The following is a 24,266-nucleotide window of genomic DNA, read 5'->3' as shown; positions in this document are numbered from 1 at the left end:
ACGTGAAAAACTAGCAAAATAATAAAGTATTTACTGCATTGTCATCTTGCAACAAATATGGCAGGTTGGTTTCTCTTCTCACAAACTAGAGATGAAAAACTGCTTGGCTTCTTAGAAAGCAAAATAATCAACGCTCGATTAAAGGAGCCAACGCTACGCTAGCTCTACCATTCCTTTCTATTAGACTGTATAATGAAAAGGCAGCAGACACTCGGGATGTGTTGTTATTGTACTCCCGAGCATGTTTTATATTTGGATTTTGTATATCGTTTTTATAGTTTTATGGGTATATACTTTCTGATCTACTTAATGCATTAATTCAAACGCAATATTGCTAAGCAGAAAAGTAAATAAACTTCAACTTTGCATATCAAACCAGGCTGATTCCTTTCTCGTGGTCTAATATATTGTGTTCAAACTGAAATAAATTCACACGCAGGCAGAAATGTGTCTTAAATACATGACAAACCTCAAAAAAATGTTTACTACACATCAAGGAAGTGTTTTAAATATGTTATTAAGTATTTCTATAAAATCTGTAGAATTACCTTTGGTCTAAACTCAGTGTCTTTTGATACTTTTCACATTATTGTTTTAAATTCTGAACTTGAGCACATTGAAGTGAAGTGATGTCAGTGCACTTACTTCAGTCACGTCCATGACCTTGATGGCCGCCAACTGTCCGGTTTTGACATGTCGACCCTGAACGGAAATGCAGAGGAAATCAGTTAGAAGATAGAGCGATTATCAAAAGAAACAAAACAACAAGGTGTGTATGTTCATGCACTTTAATAGCGCTGTAGGGATGCACTGAATTTTCAGCCACTTAAAGTGAAAACAGGCTGAAGTTTGTGGACAAAAATCTGCACCGGAAGCATTACTTCACAATCCAATAACATGAGGATTAACATGGATGATGAACAGTGCTGAAGTCTACTAGAGTCACTAACTCCTCTCTGGTTGGAGATGAAGTCTACTAGAGTCACTAACTCCTCTCTGGTTGGAGCTGAAGTCTACTAGAGTCACTAACTCCTCTCTGGTTGGAGCTGAAGTCTACTAGAGTCACTAACTCCTCTCTGGCTGGAGCTGAAGTCTACTAGAGTCACTAACTCCTCTCTGGCTGGAGCTGAAATCTATCAGAGTCACTAACTCCTCTCTGGTTGGAGCTGAAGTCTACTAGAGTCACTAACTCCTCTCTGGTTGGAGCTGAAGTCTGCTAGAGTCACTAACTCCTCTCTGGCTGGAGCTGAAGTCTACTAGAGTCACTAACTCCTCTCTGGTTGGAGCTGAAGTCTACTAGAGTCACTAACTCCTCTCTGGCTGGAGCTGAAGTGTGCTAGAGTCACTAACTCCTCTCTGGCTGGAGCTGAAGTCTACTAGAGTCACTAACTCCTCTCTGGTTGGAGCTGAAGTCTACTCGAGTCACTAACTCCTCTCTGGTTGGAGCTGAAGTCTGCTAGAGTCACTAACTCCTCTCTGGCTGGAGCTGAAGTCTACTAGAGTCACTAACTCCTCTCTGGTTGGAGCTGAAGTCTACTAGAGTCACTAATTCCTCTCTGGTTGGAGCTGAAGTCTGCTAGAGTCACTAACTCCTCTCTGGTTGGAGCTGAAGTCTGCTAGAGTCACTAACTCCTCTCTGGCTGGAGCTGAAGTCTGCTAGAGTCACTAACTCCTCTCTGGTTGGAGCTGAAGCCTACTAGAGTCACTAACTCCTCTCTGGTTGGAGCTGAAGTCTACTAGAGTCACTAACTCCTCTCTGGCTGGAGCTGAAGTCTACAAGAGTCACTAACTCCTCTCTGGTTGGAGCTGAAGTCTACTAGAGTCACTAACTCCTCTCTGGCTGGAGCTGAAGTCTACTAGAGTCACTAACTCCTCTCTGGCTGGAGCTGAAGTCTACTAGAGTCACTAACTCCTCTCTGGTTGGAGCTGAAGTCTACTAGAGTCACTAACTCCTCTCTGGCTGGAGCTGAAGTCTGCTAGAGTCACTAACTCCTCTCTGGCTGGAGCTGAAGTCTATCAGAGTCACTAACTCCTCTCTGGTTGGAGCTGAAGTCTACTAGAGTCACTAACTCCTCTCTGGCTGGAGCTGAAGTCTACTAGAGTCACTAACTCCTCTCTGGTTGGAGCTGAAGTCTACTAGAGTCACTAACTACTCTCTGGTTGGAGCTGAAGTCTACTAGAGTCACTAACTCCTCTCTGGCTGGAACTGAGGTCTACAAGAGTCACTAACTCCTCTCTGGTTGGAGCTGAAGTCTACTAGAGTCACTAACTCCTCTCTGGCTGGAGCTGAAGTCTACTAGAGTCACTAACTCCTCTCTGGCTGGAGCTGAAGTCTACTAGAGTCACTAATTCCTCTCTGGTTGGAGCTGAAGTCTGCTAGAGTCACTAACTCCTCTCTGGTTGGAGCTGAAGCCTACTAGAGTCACTAACTCCTCTCTGGTTGGAGCTGAAGTCTACTAGAGTCACTAACTCCTCTCTGGCTGGAGCTGAAGTCTGCTAGAGTCACTAACTCTGCTCTGGCTGGAGCTGAAGTCTGCTAGAGTCACTAACTCCTCTCTGGATGGAGCTGAAGTCTACTAGACTCACTAACTCCTCTCTGGCTGGAGCTGAAGTCTACTAGAGTCACTAACTCCTCTCTGGCTGGAGCTGAAGTCTACTAGAGTCACTAACTCCTCTCTGGCTGGAGCTGAAGTCTGCTAGAGTCACTAACTCCTCTCTGGCTGGAGCTGAAGTCTGCTAGAGTCACTAACTCCTCTCTGGCTGGAGATGAAGTCTATCAGAGTCACTAACTCCTCTCTGGTTGGAGCTGAAGTCTACTAGAGTCACTAACTCCTCTCTGGCTGGAGCTGAAGTCTACTAGAGTCACTAACTCCTCTCTGGTTGGAGCTGAAGTCTACTAGAGTCACTAACTACTCTCTGGTTGGAGCTGAAGTCTACTAGAGTCACTAACTCCTCTCTGGCTGGAGCTGAAGTCTGCTAGAGTCACTAACTCCTCTCTGGCTGGAGCTGAAGTCTATCAGAGTCACTAACTCCTCTCTGGTTGGAGCTGAAGTCTACTAGAGTCACTAACTCCTCTCTGGCTGGAGCTGAAGTCTACTAGAGTCACTAACTCCTCTCTGGTTGGAGCTGAAGTCTACTAGAGTCACTAACTACTCTCTGGTTGGAGCTGAAGTCTACTAGAGTCACTAACTCCTCTCTGGCTGGAACTGAGGTCTACAAGAGTCACTAACTCCTCTCTGGTTGGAGCTGAAGTCTACTAGAGTCACTAACTCCTCTCTGGCTGGAGCTGAAGTCTACTAGAGTCACTAACTCCTCTCTGGCTGGAGCTGAAGTCTACTAGAGTCACTAACTCCTCTCTGGTTGGAGCTGAAGTCTACTAGAGTCACTAACTCCTCTCTGGCTGGAGCTGAAGTCTATTAGAGTCACTAACTCCTCTCTGGCTGGAGCTGAAGTCTGCTACAGTCACTAACTCCTCTCTGGCTGGAGCTGAAGTCTGCTAGAGTCACTAACTCCTCTCTGGCTGGAGCTGAAGTCTACTAGAGTCACTAACTCCTCTCTGGCTGGAGCTGAAGTCTGCTAGAGTCACTAACTCCTCTCTGGCTGGAGCTGAAGTCTGCTAGAGTCACTAACTCCTCTCTGGCTGGAGCTGAAGTCTACTAGAGTCACTAACTCCTCTCTGGCTGGAGCTGAAGTCTACTAGAGTCACTAGCTCCTCTCTGGTTGGAGCTGAAGTCTATCAGAGTCACTAACTCCTCTCTGGTTGGAGCTGAAGTCTACTAGAGTCACTAACTCCTCTCTGGTTGGAGCTGAAGTCTACTAGAGTCACTAACTCCTCTCTGGTTGGAGCTGAAGTCTACTAGAGTCACTAACTCCTCTCTGGCTGGAGCTGAAGTCTACTAGAGTCACTAACTCCTCTCTGGCTGGAGCTGAAGTCTGCTAGAGTCACTAACTCCTCTCTGGCTGGAGCTGAAGTCTGCTAGTCACTAACTCCTCTCTGGCTGGAGCTGAAGTCTACTAGAGTCACTAACTCCTCTCTGGCTGGAGCTGAAGTCTACTAGAGTCACTAACTCCTCTCTGGCTGGAGCTGAAGTCTACTAGAGTCACTAACTCCTCTCTGGCTGGAGCTGAAGTCTGCTAGAGTCACTAACTCCTCTCTGGATGGAGCTGAAGTCTACTAGAGTCACTAACTCCTCTCTGGCTGGAGCTGAAGTCTACTAGAGTCACTAACTCCTCTCTGGCTGGAGCTGAAGTCTACTAGAGTCACTAACTCCTCTCTGGCTGGAGCTGAAGTCTGCTAGAGTCACTAACTCCTCTCTGGCTGGAGCTGAAGTCTGCTAGAGTCACTAACTCCTCTCTGGCTGGAGCTGAAGTCTACTAGAGTCACTAACTCCTCTCTGGTTGGAGCTGAAGTCTACTAGAGTCACTAACTCCTCTCTGGCTGGAGCTGAAGTCTACTAGAGTCACTAACTCCTCTCTGGTTGGAGCTGAAGTCTACTAGAGTCACTAACTACTCTCTGGTTGGAGCTGAAGTCTACTAGAGTCACTAACTCCTCTCTGGCTGGAGCTGAAGTCTACTAGAGTCACTAACTCCTCTCTGGCTGGAGCTGAAGTCTACTAGAGTCACTAACTCCTCTCTGGTTGGAGCGGAAGTCTACTAGAGTCACTAACTCCTCTCTGGTTGGAGCTGAAGTCTACTAGAGTCACTAACTCCTCTCTGGCTGGAGCTGAAGTCTGCAGGAAGGGCCGTAAGGGAGCAAGGTAGGAGACACTACTCTACTACCGCTCCAATTCATACCAACGGCCCATAATATAAATGCATTTTAGCAAGAATTCACACATTAAACACATTTAGCTAGCTTTATACAGATGGATCACTCAAATCAGAAAGAATGTGATGTTGGCGATGGACATGAGCGGGAGGTTATAAAGTTCAAGTAATTTGTTTGTGCTTCTAGATACTGAATATGGTCGGGTGAAAGTATATTTTAAACAGGCAGCACTTATTCACACACGCAATCGCTAATGCATTCAAACATCACATACGCAATTGCTAATGAATGAATGAATGAATGAATGAATAAATGAATAATTTATTTCTTTTCCTTCATTTTCCTCTTCAGAACATGATCATTAGTAACAGAACATATTTTAACAAGAAGATAATAAAAAACAAAACCGCAGCATGTTCAAAAGAAAAGAAAAAATTCAGAAAAAAAAGGAGAAGGAAGAAGCTAACTTATATTTACCTTCCCCTTTTACACATCTAGCCTTGGAACGGCTACTGTTTTCTCTTTACAAAATATCATAATTTATACTTATTTATACTAATGCTATACTAATGCTATACTAATTATACTTATTTATACTCATTTATACTAATGCGTTCAAACAAACGTAATCTTTACACAGTGCTGTCTGTACCTGATGATGAATGACCGGAAATCTGTAAGAAATGTAGTGACCTGTAGATAAAATAACTTGACGAAAACCTGTTATTTTTATCTTTCCAAACAAAATTTTCTCTGCAAAAAGCAGCAGTGATGTCTAACTTCTAATGTTGATAACCATGTAATAAGCTTAGCATGTTGTAGAGGAAAAAATTGCACAAGTGTTCAATAAACCATGTTGAAACTATTGTAGTATTGTTTATTTTATTTTTTTATATAATATATGTTACTAACAGAACTTTTGTGAGATTTAAAAGCATACTTAAATACTTTAGCCGCGAATTTCCTCAGGGAGCGAAGACGGAGCTGTTTCTGAAATCAGTGAGCGAGGAGTCCGCTCACATACTCTGGGCTTGGGTTTTCTTGCTTCTCAATTTATGCATAGATACATGCTTTACTCACATACGCATAATTCATACTCTAGGCTCAAATATTTTGCAGTTTATTCCTGTTGTATTGACTGATGTTTTATCAGAACGACATTTGCAGATCGACTCAGCTTTCAGTAGTCCTAGAAGATCGAATTTCGAGATTTTATACATCTCTTCTAAACAGCGGTTCTTTTTTCTCTTTTGTTCTGGACAGTTTATCACAATTTTGGCTCGATAACAGAAGGGGCTTTCGCACCGGAGGAACCTTTTCATATTTCCTAGAACTATTGGCGAAAGTACTCGGATTTCAGTGTGTTCGAACCGTTAGAACTATTCGTTAGTAAACTTTATTGTTCTTTTTCAGGAAATTTGACTTGGACTCAAAGCTGCAGTAGTACACAACATACATACACAAACAACCAAAAAGAAAGAGAGAAAAAACACATAACAATGACTACATCTTGCTATTTAACATATTAATAGAAACAGGAATAAATAATTTTTTGTAACGGTTACTTTTACAAAATGGGACTCTATAACGTCTCCCTGATGGCAGAAGCTGATACATTGGAAATAAACCATGGCTTGAATCACTCACTATTGTCTGTGCATTCTTAAAAACCAACGATTCATAAATTGATTGAAGTGATGTGTGCTCTCTTACATCCATAACTTTAATTCCAGTTTTAACAAGACATGCAAGCTGTGATTTTAATTGGACCACACGGACTAGGAATAATTTAATTCTAAGAACTCCTTTTGGAGGAACTAATTTAGCTCTTACTTCAGAGTCGGTCTAACCCAGCACTATAGGAACTACCAATGACGTTACTGTACTCTGATTGGCCGAACCCACGCGAAACACTAGCACTTTTAAAAAAAGCGGTGTAAACACATTAATATTATTATTATTATTATTATTATTATTATTATTATTTTCACTGAGGAGAAAAGCCAATGCAACTTTGTGGCAAAACATGATTATGTATTTCTGCTCAGCTAGCAACACACGGCATACACTAATACCTCTTCATTGCGGTGTACTTTAGATGTATAACAGCTCTATCTAATAGAGTGATAGACAGGACTGTCTACAGATCATAAAATAATGGAGAATGAGAGTGCTGTGAGCTCAGTCGTTCTCAGCGCCATAAAAATAAAAGTCACAATAACAAGTGCGACTTACGTCACTCCTGAGTTCCTGCTGGCGGTGCGAAAGCAACCAGGAAAACGTTCCTATGGGAACCACTAAAGCCATGTGGTCATCTTATTTCTAGGAAAATCTTGAAAAAGATTACACTTGGCACATTCAAAAGCTATAGCTTTTTACCAAAAAAAAATATTAATTTGGTAACAAATGTAGTCGCTTGCTTGCTCACCAACTGATTCGACATAATAAAGCTCAATCAGTTAACATGATAGGAAATGTGGGAGGAGACATCTCAAGTGATCCTTTGATTATAAATGGTATTTCAGAGATTTTTGTAAATCTCTTTATAGCTCAGAAGCAACAGACTCGACGTTCAATATCAATTCAATCCACATGAAGCCGATTGGAGGGTTAAGGGAGGCGAGAGTGGGATGGATGGCGATTGCTTGCTGATGCTAACTGATGCTAACCGAGAGGGAGAGCGTTTGCAGTATGGAGCCGCGATTTCTAGCTTGAGCTGTTCATGGTACGTTTATGGATAAAACTAATGTTGTATGATTGATGAAAAAAATCGTCTGATATGTCACCTGAATGCAATACACACAGTGAAACGTGCTAAGAAGATGCTACTGCTTTTATGCTATCAGAGATATCCCGTGCTTCACAGCACACATGCGCATTGAGGCGGTCTGTCTCGATGGAGATTCGTCAGTCTCCACCACAGAGTTGGAGTGGTAAAAATAGCAACAGGAGCTCATTCGACGTCATCCACGAAGAATGCACTGCGCACCTAAAAACTAAATATGTATACAACTATGTGGATTTCTTAAACAATGTAAATCTTTCATGGGTTTTCAACTACATATTTCAGTAAGAGACATAATTTACACTATATTAAGCAATTCAAGTCTTAACACCCGGGGTTCCTTTTAAACCCGGAGCGACCCGGTACCGGTCAACAAAACAACTGACGTCCTCTAACTTCATAACTACTTGCTTGATCACCGAAAGATAGGTGTCATTTTAAAGCTTGGAAGCTTGGCTTTACAGTGAATAAAGAAAATATAACCAAATCTTAAAAAGTCATTTAAATTTTTGCTGAAATATTGCAGGTGTGCCATTTTCATAGTGGGAAAAAAATACACCTTTCCTTGAAAATGTGATCTCTAAAAGCATCATGCTTAACAGATCATCGTGTGTCATATATCGTTGGAATGGTCTTAACTAGCAGAATACAAAAAGCATATTTTTTTTCAGTTTGTGCCCAAACTAGACCAAGTATTTGTATGAAAGATCGCTGCCGATGCACATAACAGTATACAGAAGAGGCTTCTGCATTACATTTTGCTATATAACTTTGTGAAACATCAGTAAAACCTTAGCAAATCACACGTCTTTATTTAGAGCAGGTTGTCTCGATTCCAACGAGCCTAAACACAACGTAGATCTTGAGAAAATCCTCACGGAGTGACAAGACGTGCTGATTTGGCTATAGGACTTCAGCGATCGACGCGTGGCGATCATGACGCAGTTCCACCAATGGAAACTGGACCTCAGGTGATTGGGTACAGTGGGTAGGGACGATGTGTAGAGATTATCATCACTGCTGATTTGAATAATTTATTTGAGACCAATTACTCTCTTCTAATTCAAACAATTAAAAACGATTTGAAAAAGTGGACCTGTTTGCAGACTTCCCTTCTTGGGAGAGTCAGCGTTATAAAAATGTATATTCTCCCTCAATTAAATGACCGGTTTCAGAATCTTCCATGTTATTTGACTCCAGCCTTTTTAAACAGGCCTAATTTAATTCTCACACATCTCATATCTGGAATAATAAACAACAGAGACTATGGATTGACCTTGAATCCCTTTACCCCAGAAGACGAGTCTCTCCCCTTAAGCAACAATATAGACCACATCAATTCCCTCATTGATAATGCAATTATTTATAATATATTACTGTTTCGAAGGGATGTGAGAAAACATTTAAATTTTCCTCAGTAATGTCTGCTCACTCTCCCCTGGCTTGAGTCCTGATTCCCGACTCGGATCAGGAGAATTGGTCTGTTGGAGCTCCAAGGCTTTGTATGATTTCTTAAAGTCATTTCAACAAATTAAGAGTAGAGTTTAACATTTTCTCTATAGGTATATCTGTTGAAATACCAAACAAGAGTCTCTTTTAACTCTGCCTAAACTTATGATTTCAGCTGAATCTCTCAAAGGGATTATTGCAGGGATCTGAAGGAATCATCCGAGATCTCAGACTAAGATCTGTAATGATATTTTTACAAAGTGTACGTCAATTTTTCTATCAATTTCTTTCACAGGATTTCCTTTACAACTGTTCGCCTCCATTGAATGTTCTCTAGTTGCTCTATTCTCCGTTTTAAATGTGCGAGACACAAGGGCACATTCTTCCAGATATTGTGTTCCTGTGATCGCATTCAGCCGCTCTGGAAAATACCTGGTAAACGGCTCATTTCATCTGCTGATCCATATACCGGAAAACTTTGACTCTGATTCCTCTCTTTATTTAAAATTCTTTTAAATCTGGGTAAAAATGTATGCTGCCGAGGTGGTCTGTGGTTCCCATGTGGATATCTCAGTTATCAGCCTTTTTTCCTTTAGAGAAACTGACTTATGATCCCAATCTGAGAGATTAGACTGGAAACAGTGTGTGGACTGTGTTGATTGTTGTTGTTCCAGCGCTTTGGGTTTGCTTGTTTGTCTGTTTGTTCATTGATGTCGAAATTTTTTTCATAATAGATTTTACAACATTAACACTGTTATTTTCCTGTTTATTACTGTGAAGCTGCTTTGACCATCTGTATTGTATAAAGCGCTATTGAAATAAAGCGGCGTTGTCTTGCCTCGTCGTTGTCTCGCGCAGTTGGCTTCGCTTTTGTCCAGTCCGGCGCCGCATATAGCGCTGTGTGAACGCGCTCATGTGATTGGCTTATAAGTAAACAATCCCCCACATGGGGTGCGTTCTTGTGATTGGCTAAAACAAGGGAGATATCTGATTGTTTGCAGATCCAAGTCAGGGGAGTCTCAATTCACACACAAATGCAGTGAAGTTCACAGACCGCAAGCAGTTTGTAAATCAAGATATATTTGTGTGTGCATCAGAAATATGTTCCTTAATCTTGTCCTCTGCATTTGTGAATCTTCTGTGCTTTTTAAATTTTGTGTGTGCATTTGTGAATTTTGTGCACATTTGTGAATCCTGTGTGTGCATATGTGAATGTAGTGTGTGCATTTATCTTTATTGAGACTCTTTTAGCTCCATACTGCTCTTCTGTGTCGATCAGTGACGTGTTAATCTACCATCGCCAATCGGACCAGGAACTCTTTATACTTCTCTAATTCTGCTAATGTTTATGCACTGAATCCTATTTCCTGTTTTACTAGTCAAATCTGCATTCTCATATATGTAAGGGAGGGTATAGGCATTTTCAGAGAGGCAAGCAATAGCAAGCTAGCTTTGAAAGCATGAGATCCCACCGGACCGAATGCAATGATTGGACAGTTTTTGGTCCTGAGACTTCCACAGAAGATATATGTCATTTATTATTTATTTATTTTATATTTATACCACTTCTATTATTGATTGCTATTAGAATGCGAAAAGAGTTTCAATTGTCAACACTACCTTTTTAAAGGGGTTCGGAAGTGGATTTTTTAAATATTTTATAAAAGGTGGAAAGGCTCTGAACCTAATGTAGTGCTGTTGGACTTCCAACAGGTTATACGGGTCGCTTTCAGTCTTTTCTGAGAGTTTCTCCACACGTTTATCAAGCATTTGATTAAAACATCTGCCAGCTGAGAACACAAGCGTCCATCTACCTCACCTGTGAGGGTTAGGGTTTTACAATGATGTAAAACTAAAAGCAAATCAATGATTCAGAATCAGATCTAATGATAACTGCATTTAAATCTAAACCGTGACTTGGATGATCAGGGTTGATTGTGATATTCTTGTGTTGGCTAGTGGATTCCTGAATGGCCGGTAACTCAAAGATCCTGATGCTGTTTATTGAGTGAGCATGCGAGAGTAAGAGAATCTCTCAGCCCTCGAGGCCAGTGGCTCTTTCAGTGCTCTTTAAATCTGCATGGACACACGAGACGCGTCCCTCGCCAGAAACCAACAGCCACGTTCTCTTAGCACCAGAAACAGAGAAACTTCTGCATGATGGTTCAAACCCCTGGAATAAGTTTTCCTCGAATATTAGCGCTAGTGTGAAGAGACCGAGACCTGAGAATAAGAGAAGATGTTTTCTCACACACTCATCAGAGCTTCTCCACTGAATGTGTCAGAGCTGTGTTTCAGTGCATGGTTGTGTGTGAACATGAGCATGAGTCTGCCTGGTTACACACTCCCTCAGCCAATCAGAGACGAGCGCTGAGGTCACATGCTCACAGTTCTCTGGGGCTTGGCAATCATATGATAATAAATGAACAAATCTGTATTTATGCGATAGAAACACACATGCACGCGCACAGATTGCATTATATTCCTTTATGATCAAAAAGATTTGTGAAGTGATATCAAATTAAGGAATTTCTTAACTCCAGCCACTTTAAACGAGCTATTCTCCTAAAGAGCATGAAATAACCAGAGCAGGTCCACAACAGACACACAACATGATGAACCGCAGACTCACACTGGGCAAACGTGTGTTTGTGGAGCATGTATTTCACAGGTTTCAGTGTCAGCGACACCAGAAGCTCTGATGCGTGTCTGAGGCGGCTACGGTCATGTGACACGCAAAGCTGGCGTCTCATTGGCCGACGCAAAGAAAAACAATCGACACGCACTGAAGAGAAGAAAACACAAGGGTTTTGTGGGAGGGCAGATGTTCAGTCCTGATATCAACGGCCACACAAGAATCCAATGTTTCTGCTGGCTGAACATTCACTGACAGTCCGTCATATATATATATATATATATACTGACCGTGAACAAAGGATGAAGCAAACCTTCACAACTTTATCTGAGAAAACATACAGACACCATTAGTGCAAGAATTCTGAACTGCATTTAAAGAGATCGTTCACCCAAAAATCATCATTCTGTCATTTATTACCTCTTATATTACCTGTCACTCCAAACCTCAAGGACTTTCCTTCTGTAGGACACACACACAAATATGTCTTTTTTGCACATCCAATGGAAGTCACTGTTGGGTTACTAACACTCTTTAAAATATCTTCTGTTCCACAGGAGGAAATGCACCGGTTTGAAACAACAGTTTTAATATCTGGGTGAAGATGTGTGTGTGTGTGTGTGTGTGTGTGTGTGGGGTAACAAAACTATATGTTACAAATGTTTCATCAATATTACACTCCAATACAAAACCCTGAATTAACAAAAATAAACAATTAAACCATTAAAAATAAAAATATATATCTAGTTAAAAAATGTAAAATTAGCACATCATCTCCAACTTCACACAAAACTCTTTCCACAGCCTAAATAATTGAACATTCTAATACATTTTTAACCCTTAAACTATGAAAACTCAATTAATACGAGCAGCGAGCAACCCTTTCAGTACCACCTCTACACACACTGATCCAGTACCTAATATTTTATTCTTCCTAGTTTTCCATATTGCTAGCTTTGCTGATCCTAACAAATAGTTTAATAAACACATTTTGTCCGTTCCTGGAAGTTGTATTTCAAACCACTAATAAAACCTTTATGAGAAAAATTCACACCAAAACAGTCAAACCAACTTTTTAAAATATCAAAAAGACCTAATCTCCTATTCTCTCACAATAAATAAACAAATGATCCACAGTTTCTTCTATTCCACAAAAGGAACATTTTTTTCCTACTTCTGGTATATTATTCTCCACTGTAAATCTGCTGTGCGTTTCTCTAGAGGAGACTTGTGCAGAGATCCCTGAAGTCTGGCACAAATATTTCTGACCACCTCCAAGTTTTCAAAACATGACAATGGGACATTTTGACACACACAGAATATAAAGCTTTTTTACTGATGTTAGGATGAATGATTATGGCCAAAATGATAATCACCATTATTTATAGCAATATTGAGATCACGATTAATTATCACCATTATTTGTGGATTTTAACCAAAACAAATTTAATTGTCACATAGGCTAATTATAACTGCTTTCACATCCATATTGTGCTACATTCCTGCTACTGCACAAATATGTGCATCAAAATAAAACAGGTCCTCTTATTCACCAAAATTCAGTGCATCTCCTTAAAGAATAAATAAAAATCAAGAAAACAATAAAGAAAATGTAGCAAAACTTCAACAGGGCCACTATTTTACATTGTGTAAATATATTTTAGCAAGCAAAATATAAACTTACATTGTACCTGCATAATGGATGTGAATAAAACTCAGAATATGCAAATCAATAAAAAACAAATATTCTATAACAGAATGTAACCAAATGAGAACATTTCAAGGCAGAACTATGGAAGATCGATTAATGGATAAAATTCAGAGTCATTGTTATTTGACACTTAAGAAACTTAAAACCTGGTTGTGATACAGTGTCAGGGATTAGTTGTGAAATCTTACTGCATTAATTGAATCATATTTAATCCTCCATATGAAAGTTTATGTGCTCGAATTATTTCTATTTATTAAACAATAGTTCAAAACAAGACGTTTGTAGTGCTGATTATTGGAGTCCATTAATCGAACTTCCATGCCTCTTATATAGTAATTATGTATTACTATGTAGTACCAATTTACTAATGCTCACACTCGGTCTCTCTCGTGCGCTGTCGCTCGCGCACAGACACACTCGCGTACCGTCAAGCGTGCTCTTCGACACTCGTTCTCTCTCGCGTGCTGTCGCTCGCGCACAGACACACTCGCGCACCGTCAAGCGTGCTCTTCGACACTCGGTCTCTCTCGCGTGCTGTCGCTCGCGCACAGACACACTCGCGCACCGTCAAGCGTGCTCTTCGACGCTCGGTTTCTCTCACGCGCTGTCGCTCGCGCACAGACACACTCGCGCAACGTCAAGCGTGCTCTTCGACACTCGGTCTCTCTCGCGTGCTGTCGCTCGCGCACAGACACACTCGCGCACCGTCAAGCGTGCTCTTCGACACTCGGTCTCTCTCGCGTGCTGTCGCTCGCGCACAGACACACTCGCGCACCGTCAAGCGTGCTCTTCGACACTCGGTCTCTCTCGTGCGCTGTCGCTCGCGCACAGACACACTCGCGCACCGTCAAGCGTGCTCTTCGACACTCGGTCTCTCTCGTGCGCTGTCGCTCGCGCACAGACACACTCGCGCACCGTCAAGCGTGCTCTTCGACACTCGGTCTCTCTCGTGCGCTGTCGCTCGCGCACAGACACACTCGCGCACCGTCAAGCGTGCTCTTCGACACTCGGTCTCTCTCGCGTGCTGTCGCTCGCGCACAGACACACTCGCGCACCGTCAAGCGTGCTCTTCGACGCTCGGTTTCTCTCACGCGCTGTCGCTCGCGCACAGACACACTCGCGCAACGTCAAGCGTGCTCTTCGACACTCGGTCTCTCTCGCGTGCTGTCGCTCGCGCACAGACACACTCGCGCACCGTCAAGCGTGCTCTTCGACGCTCGGTCTCTCTCGTGCGCTGTCGCTCGCGCACAGACACACTCGCGCACCGTCAAGCGTGCTCTTCGACACTCGGTCTCTCTCGTGCGCTGTCGCTCGCGCACAGACACACTCGCGCACCGTCAAGCGTGCTCTTCGACACTCGGTCTCTCTCGTGCGCTGTCGCTCGCGCACAGACACACTCGCGCACCGTCAAGCGTGCTCTTCGACGCTCGGTTTCTCTCACGCGCTGTCGCTCGCGCACAGACACACTCGCGCAACGTCAAGCGTGCTCTTCGACGCTCGGTCTCTCTCGTGCGCTGTCGCTCGCGCACAGACACACTCGCGCAACGTCAAGCGTGCTCTTCGACACTCGGTCTCTCTCGTGCGCTGTCGCTCGCGCACAGACACACTCGCGCACCGTCAAGCGTGATCTTCGACACTCGGTCTCTCTCGCGTGCTGTCGCTCGCGCACAGACACACTCGCGCAACGTCAAGCGTGCTCTTCGACACTCGGTCTCTCTCGTGCGCTGTCGCTCGCGCACAGACACACTCGCGCACCGTCAAGCGTGATCTTCGACACTCGGTCTCTCTCGTGCGCTGTCGCTCGCGCACAGACACACTCGCGCACCGTCAAGCGTGCTCTTCGACACTCGGTCTCTCTCGCGCGCTGTCGCTCGCGCACAGACACACTCGCGCACCGTCAAGCGTGATCTTCGACACTCGGTCTCTCTCGCGTGCTGTCGCTCGCGCACAGACACACTCGCGCACCGTCAAGCGTGATCTTCGACACTCGGTCTCTCTCGTGCGCTGTCGCTCGCGCACAGACACACTCGCGCATCGTCAAGCGTGCTCTTCGACACTCGGTCTCTCTCGCGTGCTGTCGCTCGCGCACAGACACACTCGCGCACCGTCAAGCGTGCTCTTCGACACTCGGTCTCTCTCGTGCGCTGTCGCTCGCGCACAGACACACTCGCGCACCGTCAAGCGTGCTCTTCGACACTCGGTCTCTCTCGTGCGCTGTCGCTCGCGCACAGACACACTCGCGCAACGTCAAGCGTGATCTTCGACACTCGGTCTCTCTCGTGCGCTGTCGCTCGCGCACAGACACACTCGCGCTCCGTCAAGCGTGCTCTTCGACGCTCGGTTTCTCTCACGCGCTGTCGCTCGCGCACAGACACACTCGCGCACCGTCAAGCGTGCTCTTCGACACTCGGTCTCTCTCGTGCGCTGTCGCTCGCGCACAGACACACTCGCGCACCGTCAAGCGTGATCTTCGACACTCGGTCTCTCTCGTGCGCTGTCGCTCGCGCACAGACACACTCGCGCAACGTCAAGCGTGATCTTCGACACTCGGTCTCTCTCGCGTGCTGTCGCTCGCGCACAGACACACTCGCGCACCGTCAATCGTGCTCTTCGACACTTTGGTCTCTCTCGTGCGCTGTCGCTCGCGCACAGACACACTCGCGCACCGTCAAGCGTGCTCTTCGACACTCGGTCTCTCTCGTGCGCTGTCGCTCGCGCACAGACACACTCGCGCACCGTCAAGCGTGCTCTTCGACACTCAGTCTCTCTCGTGCGCTGTCGCTCGCGCACAGACACACTCGCGCACCGTCAAGCGTGATCTTCGACGCTCGGTCTCTCTCGTGCGCTGTCGCTCGCGCACAGACACACTCGCGCAACGTCAAGCGTGCACTTCGACGCTCGGTCTCTCTCGTGCGCTGTCGCTCGCGCACAGACACACTCGCGCACCGTCAAGCGTGATCTTCGACACTTGGTCTCTCTCGTGCGCTGTCGCTCGCGCACAGACACACTCGCGCAACGTCAAGCGTGCTCTTCGACACTCGGTCTCTCTCGTGCGCTGTCGCTCGCGCACAGACACACTCGCGCACCGTCAAGCGTGCTCTTCGACACTCGGTCTCTCTTGCGTGCTGTCGCTCGCGCACAGACACACTCGCGCACCGTCAAGCGTGCTCTTCGACACTCGGTCTCTCTCGTGCGCTGTCGCTCGCGCACAGACACACTCGTGCAACGTCAAGCGTGTTGTGTTTCGGTGTTTCAGCGTGCTGCAAAATGTGCCGGAGTGTGACTGCCGAGTCCGACTAGCAGCGGGAACACATCAGACGAGGATCAGGAGATAGACTGTGCCGATGCGCGCGTCCGCGGCCAGGAACATCACGTCCACACTCTAAAAATAGCTCACCGAAAGTTCTAATGAGCAGGTATCGCTCCCTGCGAATGTCCTGACGCGCACACACACACACACGACGCGCAGAATCCAGTTCTCTTTCTTTAGCGCTTGAATAATAACACACACATTTATGCCAAAATGTCTGTTTTGTCAATTGTATCCTCACAAGAACAGTCTAAATGAGTTAAATAAAATCTTAAATGAAAGTTAAGAGTAGCCAAATGAGAAAATTAAATGCGTAAGATCCTCTCATCAGCGACAGATCTTAAAGGGACAGCAGCCAATTCTGTCTGTCAGTAAAGTTAACAAAAGAACAAAGGGGAACAGAGCAAATTACTCACTGATCTCGTCTAAAGATCGTGTGTAGCTTTAACAAGGATTAATCTATATTTAATTTATAATTTATGCAGTTCAGACTATTTGATAACCTTATGCAATTTCTGTATATTTCAGTTTTATTTACACACAAAACATTAATGGTGAACATTTTTGACTTTAAAATGATTATCTCAAGTCTTGAAAAAAGTAAGACATATTTTTGTTATACATAGTTTAGTAGCCTACTTTTATTTTTGGCAGAATTTATCATTATAATCAACTTGGATTTATTCAACTTATATTTCCTGGATTTTGTAACACCATAGTCCCTAAATTTATGTAAATGCAGGAAATGGGATTTAAATCGGAAAAAAATTCCCCCATTTTGTGTACCAAATGTTGCACAAATGTTATGGCAAATGTAAATTTAAAAACAGAAATGCATTGCCATTTTACATATTACATTGTCATTTTGCATAATACATTTCAAACTGAATATTGCTACCCATATGCTTTCATGGTCTTGTAGCAGGTATTGAGAAGAGAATATTATTGTAATGATGGGTTATTTCATTGCTTCATGTAGTTTGTTGTGGTGCAGTAGCGAAAGACTCCAGCAGATTTCATAGACTTGGCAAATTCATTTTTCAGAAGATTGTACGAACAGATATCTGTTATGGGCGTTCTTGGCAGTTTTTCTGAGGCTTTTATATTGTTCATATCGATATCGGAATTATATCGTATCGACCGAAATTAAGAAATATATTGTGATATAAAATTTGGCCATATCGTCCAGCCCTATCTGAAACCTTTCACCTTATTTGTTAAATTATATAAAAGAGGTTCAATTACTAGGCTATAGAGCTGCCCTGAAAGAGGACATCCCTGTCTAAAGCCTCTTAACAAATACTGGGCTACTCAAACCTCCAATCTTGATCATTACAGAGGCCTTATTATACAACTTTATCCAGGAAATCTTTTTTTTTTCCTAAACCCAAAAGCTTCTAAAACCTTAAAAAGATATGCATGCCCAACAGTCAAAGGCTTTTTCCTGATCAATAGATAAAAACCCAATATCCCAATTATTATCAGTCGAAACATCAATAACATCTGTTATGTCTCCTTTTCCGCGGGTTTGCGTTTTTGAGGTTTGCACAGGAATAACCTTTTTTCTTGCACCTTGGAACCCATCTCATGTTCTGCGTCCTCGAGCCCCAGGCACTGTTGTGTGTGTGAGCGGCCGGAGCGCATTAAGGGTTTTCTGCTAGTCGTGTTAGCGGCCGCTAAGTTAATAACTGATGATCTTTACAACGGAAGTGAATCAATCAAAACTAACTTTATCTGAAAATTATACTTTATTCTAGATCTACTGTAAAGCCTAAACAATCTCTGTTGCTGTAATCTCCTATTATCACTGTAAAGCTGCTTTGAAACAGTTCATATTGTTAAAAGTGCTGTATAAATGAAGGTGACTTGACTGACTTGACTTAAAAACAAACATAATTGTGCGACCTGGAATACATTATGTTTGTTCCTTCTTCACCACAACAAGTCAAGAACATGTAAAGAAACTGGTCTGTTTTTCAACAATCCCAGATCTCCTTTTTTGGAAGTAGGGATAACACCGCTCTTTGACAACTAGTTGGAAGTGTTCCTCTTTCAAAACATTCACCAAACTTCATAAAAGTCTCTGCCAGCAGAATTTTACAAACATTCCTGGAGTATTTTAGGCAGACCATCAATCCCTGGCACTCGACCTGTAGAGATGTTGAACTGCTTCAGAAAGTTCATGAAACGTAATCATCTTTTCAAGCTTTTCTTTGTCCACATTCTCCAGTTTAGGTAACTCTTGCAACAGCTGATCCATGCCATCAGAATCACATTCAGTAGTTCCAAATACTTCAGAATAAAAGTCTATAGTCATTTTTCTAATTTCCACTGGATTTGAAGTCAATGTCCCGTTCTCACGACGCGAACAGTGCAAAACCTTCTGTTGTGCAACTTTACTTTCTAAATTTCTAAAATAAGAGGTAGGAGCATCAGTTTCTTTAATAGACATTATCCTTGCTCTAATCAAAGCACCCTTGACTCTTTCCTCCAAAAGAATTCTTTAAATCCCTAATTAAACTTACATCATTGACATCAATCAAGTTTTCCATATCATGAATATCTTTCTCCAACGGTTTTATTTTCCTTTTATATAGACCGTGGAATTAAAAGAATACTCTTGACAAAAAAAATCTTGATCTGTGTTTTCGAATTTTTTCTTCTTCAATTTCCACATTTCCCAAAAAACAAAACACAATTTATCACAGAAAGAGTTATCCTGCAATAATTTCACATTAAAATGGCAATAATAATTTGGACGTTGTACTTTAATAATATTAAAATCAATGATAACAGTATGATGGTCAGAAAAAACATTCAGAAATATATTTGCATTCATGATTGTATTGTTTTCTTTATTCTGTGTAGTCTTGCACCAGTAACAGAAGAATCTAACACCTTAATCCATGTGTACCGTTTATTCATCTGGTTTCTATCCCTCCACACATCCATTAACACAAACTCTTCAGTTATATTTAGAAGTGCATGACCTGACTGTGGGTGAGACTCTTCTCCATTTCTATCCAATACAAAATTAGTTACAATTCCAGTCCCCACCCATTATCACACAAAAATCATCATTTTGTTGTCTCAATGCAGTTTTCTAATCAAAAATACAGTTCTCTAATTAGTTCTACACAATCGGGCCCTTTATTAGGAGCATAATCATTAATGAATACAAATACAAACCTCTTAATTTCTGCTTTAACTATTAAAACTCGTCCTTTTTCTAATTCTGTGGTGACAAAATTTCCAAATCCAAATTTTTTGAATAAATGATAGCCACACCTACACTTATATTTGAACCATGACTAATAAAACATTTCCCCTCCCACCATCTCATTCTATCTCATTGTTAAAATCTGTATGCGTTTCTTGTAGAAAGGTAACATTTATGTTTTTTAAATAATGATTTCAGCAACCATTTAGGGGCGGGAGATATTGCCAAAAATGAATATCTCGATATCGATATTCAGACGATATTTTTGCAATCCTTCAAAGAAATGTGTGCAAACTGGCAAAGAAGGTCCAGTTGGTGTTTTGACTTGCTGCATTTGACCGATTATTGTATAGAATACAATAAAGATATGAGACATTATTGATTTAAACATGAACCAAGTTAATGTACTAAATATTTATTGTAATACAGTAAATTTTTTGCACAGTGCTTTTTCAGTACAATATACAGTGGTGTGAATAAGTTAGGCCCCCCATGCTAAAGTTGCTAAAAATAGGAATAAAAAATCATCTTTTGGAAATTGATCTTAATGGCTTAATTGGAAAAATGAGGAAAAATCCAACCTTTAAGGACACCAATTTTCTTTGTGTATGAATAATGCATCATAAATAAATAAATGTTCTTCCTTAAAATACAGGGTGCATAAGTCATTACCCCCCTATGTTAAATTCCCATAGAGGCAGGCAGATTTTTATTTTTAAAGGCCAGTTATTTCATGGATCCAGGATACTATGCATCCTGATAAAGTTCCCTTGGCCTTTGGAATTAAAATATCCCCACATCATCACACACCCTTCACCATATCTAGAGATTGGCATGGTTTTATTTCAGTTAGCCTAATAGCTGGTTTGATTTGCATTGAAAGATGATCTTATGGAAAGTGCCCCATGCCAATCTCTAGATATGGTGAAGGGTGTGTGATGATGTGGGGATATTTTAATTCCAAAGGCCAAGGGAACTTTATCAGGATGCATAGTATCCTGGATCCAGGCAACTTTAATAATTTCGGTTGTCGAACATTCGGTGCATCCCTTCCCTACAGTATTAAAATCGCTACATATAATTGTTTAGTAGGTTATAGTATGCGTTATTTGTTTTCTCTTCCTTCAGCTCTTTTCATGTTTGGGGGGGTCGGATTGTATAAATTATGAAATATTCGATATCCCAATTTTGCATATCGTCCAGACAACAATTTGGATATTATTGTCCAAATGATATATTGCCCACCTCTACAACCACTGCTCTCTTGCTCAATCTCCAAGAGAAGACTAAAAGAAAGAAGAACCAGACAGAAAACAAAGAGAAGTAAAGTCACCTAATGTGAAGTGCATCTCATTTAACACAATTCTGTCAGGTCCATTTAAGTCAGGAACACACAAGACAATAGAAATGATTAGGAGTCCTCTGACAGCATTAGGGAGCGCTCACAGTTTAGCACTGGGAGAGCAGAACTATTCCCCATATGAACAGAGCAGCAACGAAGTCAGAATAGCAAATGCCACGTTATACACGACCAGGAGGAGCTGGGGAGGTGGTGGGTCGCAGAGAGCGAGCACAAGCAGTTAGGAGTGAACTGAATCTGTTTAAATAGGGCGCCCTGATTTGAGCGTAATCATTAGCAGCGAGGGGAGATGAACAGCACGTGCGCTAATGCAGATCGCTGAGCCGATCGCTGATGAGACCGTGTTGTTGGCCAATAGCGTTAGCAGCATCTTGACTACTTGGTCTGCCAGAACTGACGCTGACGCTCAATTTATTGAATTTACGTCTTTGCATGACTTTTTCCTTTTCTCAGCTTTGAAATGATCTTTTTTAACGGGAATCTTTTTCTCTGACTTAACCCATCTTCCCCAACCCTCTTCTGCCAGTAAAGAACTGAGGTTTCAAACTTTTTCCAATCAGAAAAAAAATCCCTTATATCAACAGGTTTTCCAAAGTCTCATCCATGAAATTGTTTATTTCTTCCAGTGAATATACTTGATCACCGGAGTTTTGCAAGACATCAGATACGTCGGAGAGATCAGATTGAACACTCACTATCATCACCATCCTTATTACCCATTTCCTTACCAGTTTCCAATTAAGGGTGTCACGATTTAGATTTTTAATCGAAATCGATCGAAATTAATTCACAATCTCGAACTTAGAATTAAAAAATGGAATCGTCGATGCTGCCACGCCCCCATGTGCGTCCGGTCGGCGTGCCAAGCAGAGAAAAACATGCGTGTTGAAGTGCTGCGAGTCTATGGTCAACCTCCTCTAACTTACCTACAGCCGCTCAAAAGATAGCATGGCAACTGCAGATGCAGGAGACCCATCGACAGAACTTGAACCCCCTCCTCTTTCATTGAAGTCGCAGGTGTGGACGGTTTTTGGATTTCCAGTGAGTTACGTTGACAACGTTCGCGCTTCAAAAAAGCCACAGTTTGCAGACATCCCAAGTCTCGCGGAAGTCTCGGGAGTCTCCCGCATATTGATAACGGCTCCCTGATGCACGCGAATTAGTTAAATCTCCCGGAATCTAGAGCGAGCGAGCAAGAGCGCGCATGCGAGACAGAAAACACTGTGCTCCAAACCGTATAGTGGGAGAGAGGGAGAGAGCGAGAGACCTTGCGTGTGTGTGCCTCATGAAGCGCATGTAAGACAGAGAGCATCCTGATTGGCCGGTTTCGGCTTTAAAGAAAGTAAATGTAAAAATCGAGAATCGAATCGAACCGTGACCTTAGAATCGAAAATTTAATCGAATCGAGGATTTGGAGAATCGTGACACCCCTATTCCCAACACGACCCGTGGAGGAGGAACACATCTCCACTTCCTTAGATTCTCCTCCTCTACTTTCCATCTGTCCATCTAGCCTCATCTCATCCACAGCTTCAATTCGCTCCAGAACCGGTTCAGTAAGAACTTTTTCATCACCTACAATAGGTTTACCATTTAGATTCTCAACACTTTTCTGAATTCCAGAATCATCACAGTCTCTTCCCCACAGTGAGGCACAGATACAGTTTATTAGGCAATTCGGCACTGTTTTTTATTATTATTTTAGAATTGGATCAGTACTCAGTAGGATGTCCCGATCCGATCCACAGCATCGGTATCGTGCCGATACTGGCCCAGAACGCTAGATTGGAGATCGGAGGGGAGAAAAAATATGATCCGATACCTATCCAACAATGCTTGAATAGCATTTCCCTTGCTGCGACATCCAGTTAAGCGGCGCATATTGGGCGGTTTTGCAATCTATTTTGCGGGGAAAAAATGGGCTTGGGCGGGTGGATAAAAATTGGGCTCACACACACACACACACACACACTGGACTGACACACACACACACACACACACACACACTGGACTGACACACACACACACACTGGACTGACACACACACACACACTGGACTGACACACACACACACAGACACTGGACTGACTCACACACACTCACTGGACTGACACACACACTCACTGGACTGACTCACACACACTCACTAGACTGACACACACACTCACTGGACTGACTCACACACACTCACTAGACTGACACACACACTCACTGGACTGACTCACACACACTCACTAGACTGACACACACACTCACTGGACTGACACACACACACACACACACACTGGACTGACACACTCTCACACACTGGACTGACACACACACACACACTTGACTGACACACACACACACTCACTTGACTGACACACACACACACACACACTGGACTGACACACACACACACACACACTGGACTGACACACACACACACACACACACACTGGACTGACACACACACACACACACTGGACTGACACACACACACACACACTGGACTGACACACACACACACACACACTGGACTGACACACACACACACACACACTGGACTGACTCACACACACTCACTAGACTGACACACACACACACACACTGGACTGACTCACACACTGGACTGACACACACACTGTGACTGGACTGACACACACACTGGACTGACACACACACTGGACTGACACACACACTGGACTGACACACACACTGGACTGACACACACACTGGACTGACACACACTGGACTGACACACACACTGGACTGACACACACACTGGACTGACACACACACTGGACTGACACACACACTGGACTGACACACACACTGGACTGACACACACACTGGACTGACACACACACTGGACTGACACACACACACACACACACACACTAGACTGACACAAACACACACACTGAACTGAATGAGCACTGAACTGAATGAGCACTGAACTGAATGATCACTGAACTGAATGATCACTGAACTGAATGATCACTGAACTGAATGAGCACTGAACTGAATGAGCACTGAACTGAA

At 43.0% G+C, this 24,266-nt stretch overlaps 1 protein-coding gene across 2 annotated transcripts in view; it reads right to left on the bottom strand.

Annotated features, from left to right (window-relative positions):
• Positions 1–24,266, bottom strand: part of LOC143747152 (mitogen-activated protein kinase kinase kinase kinase 4-like) — a 129,946-nt gene that overhangs the window by 95,199 nt on the left and 10,481 nt on the right. For both annotated transcript variants that reach the window (XM_077239661.1, XM_077239671.1), the window contains exon 3: positions 646–702. In XM_077239661.1, the coding sequence (XP_077095776.1) occupies positions 646–702 (57 nt within the window). The remainder of the gene's footprint in view (positions 1–645; positions 703–24,266) is intronic.

This window comes from Siphateles boraxobius, unplaced genomic scaffold, assembly GCF_051911475.1.
Source record: "Siphateles boraxobius isolate OS27281-9 unplaced genomic scaffold, OSU_SipBor_1 100, whole genome shotgun sequence".
Classification (NCBI taxonomy): Eukaryota; Metazoa; Chordata; class Actinopteri; order Cypriniformes; family Leuciscidae; genus Siphateles; species Siphateles boraxobius.
This window is presented reverse-complemented; position numbering and strand designations above follow the sequence as displayed.